The sequence below is a fragment of the Berghia stephanieae genome, unplaced genomic scaffold, assembly GCF_034508935.2.
Source record: "Berghia stephanieae isolate SIO BIC M18660-M18661 unplaced genomic scaffold, UCSD_Bste_1.3 scaffold4654, whole genome shotgun sequence".
Taxonomy (NCBI): domain Eukaryota; kingdom Metazoa; phylum Mollusca; class Gastropoda; order Nudibranchia; family Aeolidiidae; genus Berghia; species Berghia stephanieae.
Window position 1 is genome coordinate 1 of NW_027626016.1, and position 6495 is coordinate 6495.

The 6495-nt window shown below is 36.7% G+C and overlaps 1 protein-coding gene across 1 annotated transcript; it reads left to right on the top strand.

The window, feature by feature from the left end:
* Window positions 1-718: 718 nt before the first annotated feature.
* On the top strand, window positions 719-5976 carry LOC144961881 (KH domain-containing, RNA-binding, signal transduction-associated protein 2-like). Its single transcript, XM_078894920.1, has 3 exons — window positions 719-809; window positions 4889-5031; window positions 5851-5976. Exons 1-3 carry the CDS (start codon window positions 719-721, stop codon window positions 5968-5970), a joined length of 354 nt encoding a protein of 117 aa, XP_078751046.1. The 3' UTR covers window positions 5971-5976.
* Window positions 5977-6495: the final 519 nt, after the last annotated feature.

Sequence of the window (6495 nt, forward strand, 5' to 3'; positions counted from 1 at the left end):
TGTTGTTACCAAAATAATGTGCTCCACCACTTTTCTGAAAATTAAAAAATTACCCATACCCGGAGCTATCAATGAATGTTTTTGTTTTTGTTTGGTTGAGAATATTGGCTTTAAGCTTAACGTGGGCAAAATTATTCGCGAGGTGGTTAGAAGAAACCGGCTCAAGAAATGGGGGAAGGGATTAGTAATGACTTTGAGTTTGAAACGAAAAATTTTTTTGTTCGTGGATAGCTCACACGGTAGAGCCCCGCTCTCACCTGCCAGGGGAGTTGTCGTACCAATAAGGTCGCAGGTTCAAACCCCACCACCGCCGGAAAATTTTTATTTCTATTGTCTTCTGGCACTTTTTTTATTTTATCTTTGTTACCAAAAATAGGCCCCGTCCAAATACTTTTTTGATTAAAAACACCCCTAACCCGGGGCATATCAATGTCTCAATCGTTTCTAGTTTTATGTTTTTGTTGAGAATAGGTATTAAGCTTAACGTGGTCAAAATTATTCGCAGGGTGGTTTTGATCCTGACACAAATTTTATAATAACCACCAAATCAACTTTTTTGGTCATTGTTTGGGAGAAAAATATCGATTTTAAAAATGAAACTTTTGGTAGAGATATCGAGTACACTGTAAGATTAGTAAAAAATCGGCGGTAATAAGGTATCGATCCGTAATATTTCTTTCATTTCCCCAATGGACCACTACATGGGGAAGGAGAAAACATGGCGCAGACCGGCGGATATCGTGAAGAACTTGAACATGAAAGCAAAAAAACTGATCCAAATTCACATGCTAGCAGGCTAATCGCTCAAGGTATGATTTTTTTTACCCCATAATCTGTATAATCACTCCACGGTCGTCTGTTTTATGATGTGATTTGTGACAGTCACCCCACCCCTACCCCCCCACTTCTCCCATGCCGGTCCCCGCGTGCTCGTTTTTTTTTTTACCCTTTTTACTCTTATATATTTGGTTTCATGTTGCTTTTGCTAACACGTGGGATATTTAAAAGCACAAATTTTTACATTGGTGAGGCAATTCGTGACGTAATTTGATTTTCTCCTAAGTTTATTGGATGGTAGCGTTAAACGAATTTTGACACTGCTTGTCTTTTTGTCTTTGTCTTTGACTTTGACTTTTGTCGGTATTTTCACTATCACTAGAGAGCCTCGCCTTTGCCGACCCAAACCCCCGCTGCACGTCCAACTCGTCTTGAGCATTTCATTCCACGTAAAATATAAAGATTTTTTTTAAAAAACCTACCTCTGTTTCAAAAACTAGCATCTTCACCTTTCTAAGAAACATTTTGATTTTCAGAACTTTAGGGTTTGTTAAAAAATACCGGGCCCAATCTGAACCCCTTTTAGTCGAATGAAAACGAAATTTTGTTGTTTACAAAGGTTCAAAGGAAATGCCGTAAATAAGCTTTTATGGACTTCCTGTGTTGTTTATTACAGTGTCACGTGACCGTTTTGAGAAATTTGTCGTCTGCTACAAATAATTAGACCGGTAGGGGTAGATATTTTCGTTGGAGCAGAAAAAAGTGAGTATTTTTTCCCTTGGACTTGTAGAGAGGCCTAAGGTCCACCAGCAGTCAAGTTTATTGAATAAAAGAAAAAAGGCCCTTTTTACTGCACTAATGCACCAAATTGCATACCTATCTATGACACTTTGTTCCGTATCTTTTTCCCAAAAAACTTTTTTAAATAGGCACTTTGATAAAATTTTCAAACTCAAAATATCTTGATTTGACTCAGTCAGGGGATGGGACATGAAAAACATAAAATTTGATACCTTATTTGTTTCTCACGACCTACGTTCCCCGAGTTAAATTTATATTTTTCTACTGAAATTTTTTGTCAACTTTACAGAGAGAATCTGTGATCTCACTATGCCTCAAAACCAGCATCTCGCGACGATCGGATATTTGAGTCTTGCAGTCAAAATGGCCCACTTTTTGTTTTCAGTAATTTTGTTTCAATTAAAAAATAAATGGCAAGGTTAGATATCATTTTAAAGGCAGAAAAATAAGCTTATTTTCATATAAATCATTTTCATGTATGGAAAGTATGGAAAAAATTAAGGGTAAATGAAAATGGAAAAAAATATGAGGTTTTGTCCTAAAAAAGTGGGGTTGGTCGCGGAAAATAAAATAATGAGCGAGTGTATCAAATTTGATGAAATTTGGCAGAGATATTCTCAATTAATTGTCTATCGATGTATGAAGTTTTAATTAAAAATGTATCCCATAATTAAAAAAGTTCTTATAATTCAAAAATTTTTAAAATTTTAATTTCATAAGTTTTCTGAGAAATACATCAGGAAATTTAGAATGAAATACACCGTTTTGAAAGCTTGTTTTGTGCCCTTTATAATGAAACCAAAATTAGTCACATAGGTTCACAAATAACGCCATTGGTGGCCAACACGGGGAAGGGTCAAATATAAAGTTCCAAAAAAAGAGTTTCCCTTACAGTGAGCCTATCGGCGGCACTGGACTGGAGTTATCAAAGTGCCTATTTTAAAAACCTGGCCATGGTTGCTAGTTTGGCCTCCTGGTGGCCAAAATTTTGGGTTTTGGCCACTTGGCCTCCTGTAACCAACTTTTTGGCTTCCTGTGACTTTCCCCTTATATCGTTTTACTCTGTACCGGGAAAACTTTTATTTGGCAATCTAAATATCTAAATGCAACACGTGCTAACGCCACAGATTGCATTTGCTAATGCTTCTATATATACGAATTTTCCCCTTTTCCTATTAAATTTTAAAAAAAACAAAGAGTTTTTTGCGAGGCAAGGGGGTTTGGGTATTGGGCTCCTCCAGAATTGGCTTTTGCCCCAGCAGTTTGGGTTTTACTCAAAAATGATCGGCACCCCGCCCGGCTACGGAACCTGAAACAAAACGGGGCCCCCCCGATTCCGGGGGGAATTAAACATGAAAACAAATTTGGATATAATTTTTAACACAACTTTTTAAATTCATCAAGGATTTCCATTACCAAATGTTTTTATAGAAAACAAATTTCATCTTTTAAAAATAAAGCTTTTTACGGGGAGGCGGTAATTTTTAAAATTTTTTTTTCTGTCCAAACGAATGATTTGTTGGTTATAGAAGTAAGTATTGGAACACCGGGTCAGCTTTAGTCAGGGCCCCGGAACCATATTTCACCCGTAAATTAAACTTGTCCCGATGAATTTAAGAAAATTAACTCCTACCTTTAAAGGGAAAGGGAGTTTATATTTGAAGATGCTATTTGTTTGGGAGAACCGTCCCCAAGTCAGTTTCCCCATTTGATTTATTCTCTAACTCAAGTCGTTCCCAAACCCTAAGCTAAGGTAAAAAATAATGGCCCAAGGAAACGAGGGGGGCCCCTAGCGATAGTTTCTTTCGTGGGAGCCCACCGTACCAAAGCTCCTCCACCCCCCAGGCCTGAAATTTCCCTCTAAGTCGGATTTCCCCAGAGGTCGATTTTCTCTAACCTAAGGCTAAAAAAAAAACAAAGAAAAAATAGAAAAATAAAATTCGAAGTCAAAAAAAAAGAACCAAAAAAAGAAAATTTTTTTTCCGTTTCAAAGCGCTAAAAAACAAAACAAAAAAAAAAAATTATTTGTCGCATCAAAGACAAAACAAAACAAAGGCTATAATATTAGGACCATAATATTATGCCACACCTACACGCTCGGCTAGCTGGGGATGTATTCACTGCCTGGCTACTGTGCCATAAGCCAGCGAGAGAGAGGTCGCGAATTTCGTGCTAGTCGTCTTCACACACACACACACCTAGTCAGTAAATAACGCACACACAAGCAGTGTGTCAAACCGGACTGGAATGTATCTCTATTTGCTACGGAAACCACACATGCATATCTCCGATTCTTATTTCTCAGTCTCTGTTTCATTGGTTCCGTCCGGTGTGAGACGGAAAATAAATAATGTGAAATAATTATTTTTTTTTCGAAATATATATTCTTCTTCGAAAGCTCTCACACGACCCGCACAACCTTTCTTCTTCTTCTTTTTCCTCTTCTTCTTCTATAAGAATTATCCAAATAAACGAAAGAATCAGCGTAAACTTTTAACACAAACAGGAGCGAAGATACACACCCCTTCAAAGGGTAGGAATTTTTTCTCTTCCTTTCATTTTACAACAAAACTCAGACCTGGGCCCTCAAATAATTGGATTTTTTTTTTGGTACCATAAAATGACCTCGTTATAACTAAGTAGGGGAAAGTGACATGATTTGACTAGTCAATTGATGTGTCATGTCTGTGTTGTGTCCATATTTTTGTCCTGTTGTTTCTATTTTCGCGTGTTCAAAAATTCTGACAATTTTTCACCAACCATTTACAGGCCTGATCCCATCTTTTTTCATTTGTATTTTCACGTTGATCTGTTATGTGTTTATTCGATTTGTCATCATAGAAGCATTGGGGGGCCTACCGAAAGCTCCTACAAAGGGAAACAACTCCAAATAATATCCCTCAACTGACCATGAGAGAAGATAAAAACCTAGTACTAGTACCTTTAACTAACCTCTTTCTATTCCATTTTTTTTTGCTGGCGCTGACATACGATCTCAATGTGTTGTAAGTCAAGCGCATTAATAACAAAAACAAGGTCACGGTCCTGGCATTGATTCTAATTCTAATACTCCTGGTTTTATCATTATTTACAAAAGGGTTCGTTTTACTACATATTTGAATACCAAAGTCAAAGACATTCCTATTAGTAGATGATTAAAAGAAAAGGACAATAAAAAGTGAACTCATTCCAATAACTGGTTTGCAGTCTGATTGACCATTAGATACTATGCGGAATATTGTGACATTTATATTATTAATTCTTAAGATAAAGCAAAATTCATTGCTTTGTAATTTTTTATTTTCCTCAGAAATTGAACGGTTGAATAAAGGAGAAGATGAGATTCCCCATAACAAAAAGGCATCCTCTGCCATTCCCTTCCTTGATCTGCACCATGAAAGACCACAAAAAATATCCATAAAAATTAGACTTCCGGTAACAGAATTTCCAAGGGTGAGTAGTTTTGTTTTCGTAAGATTTTTTACAGTTCTGTCTCTCTCTCACCCCCAAATCCTATTGGCCTCCTAGAAACATATATTTTAACCACTAGCCATTGGAGAAGTGAAGAAGTTTGACAAAGCAATTTGAATTATATTTCTGTACTTATAAAAAAGAAAACCCTAATTTTGAAAGTTTCAAAGAAGGTACATTTTATGCATTTGACCATCGAAAGATGATCTTTTGAAGTTTAATTTTCCAAATTGTTGGGAATTATAAACCTAATCGCCATCATCCCTACTTTCAGGATGAGAACATATTTTTAATCAATTTTCTCGCCATAGTTTTTCATACTAATTATATTTACCCGGGCTGCCAACTGTACAACAAAAGCGTATTTGTATGCTTTGTTCCCCTTTCTATCATACTGTAGTGTGTAATTTTAGTTTTTCTCATATTTCTTGGCATTCTCAATGATTCATTGCAAAAGCTATTTGGTTTGTTCACATTGCTTCATGAAATAATTTCCTAAAAAAATTGACCTTAAAAAATTTTCTCCCTTACAAACTTGTTATAAGAATTATTTACCTCCAATATTCCCAGCGGCAGGCAATGAGATGACTGAAGGGTTACAGTATCAGTTTGTAAAATTCCCCCAAACCTTATCCTTTTGACAAACACCTTTACATATATTGAGGTCGACATATTGGTAAAACAGCTTTGATAACAGTGGAGCATTTCCTTCTTTTTTTTCTGGAGAATTGTTTACATGTCGGAAAAACGTTTTTAAAGGTTGGCTCTTTGATTATTTTCAAACTAAAATTTCTCTTTCAGTACAATTTTGTTGGTAAGCTCCTTGGGCCCAAGGGCCAGACTTTAAAGGCTCTTCAGGAACAGACTGGCTGTAAAATGGCAATCATGGGCAGAGGTTCTATGAGAGACAAAGATAAGTAAGCACATTTATCCTGAAGAAGGGATTTTTATTGTTGGTCTTGTTTGTTTCTGATGTAGATAAAACTCCTGTATCTGAACTATCAGTTTTGTTTTTTATAAAAAGTATTGTGCGGGTTGGTCTCATTTTTTTTTCTTTTCATTTGTCATATATAATATTAACAGGGCTGAGAGTCTTCTGCCTTTTCCGCCTAAATGGGTTCATCTCTGTCTATCACCATCACAATTCCGCCTTTATTTTTAATATGAATAAATGACCACAGCCACTACATCGTCATCCCTACTATTGCCACCACTAAATCATCACCCCAACCACCGCTACTACAACCACCTCCACATCATCCCTGCCACCACTAATACAACAGTCGCATCATCCATACTGCCACTAACTACAACTATCACCACTTCGTCATCCCTACCATCACTATTACACTAATACAACTATCACCGCTTCATCATTCCTACCACAACCTCTGAGTGAGGTTCCTGACCACCCATAGGGGCAGGGAGGGACTTATGTCTTCTACC

Coding starts and splice junctions, on each gene's coding strand:
- LOC144961881 (XM_078894920.1), top strand. CDS start 719: ATGGCGCAGACCGGCGGATATCGTGAAGAACTTGAACATGAAAGCAAA. Junction 810..4,888: donor TAGCAGGCTAATCGCTCAAG/GTATGATTTTTT, acceptor TATTTTCCTCAG/AAATTGAACGGTTGAATAAA. Junction 5,032..5,850: donor CGGTAACAGAATTTCCAAGG/GTGAGTAGTTTT, acceptor TTTCTCTTTCAG/TACAATTTTGTTGGTAAGCT.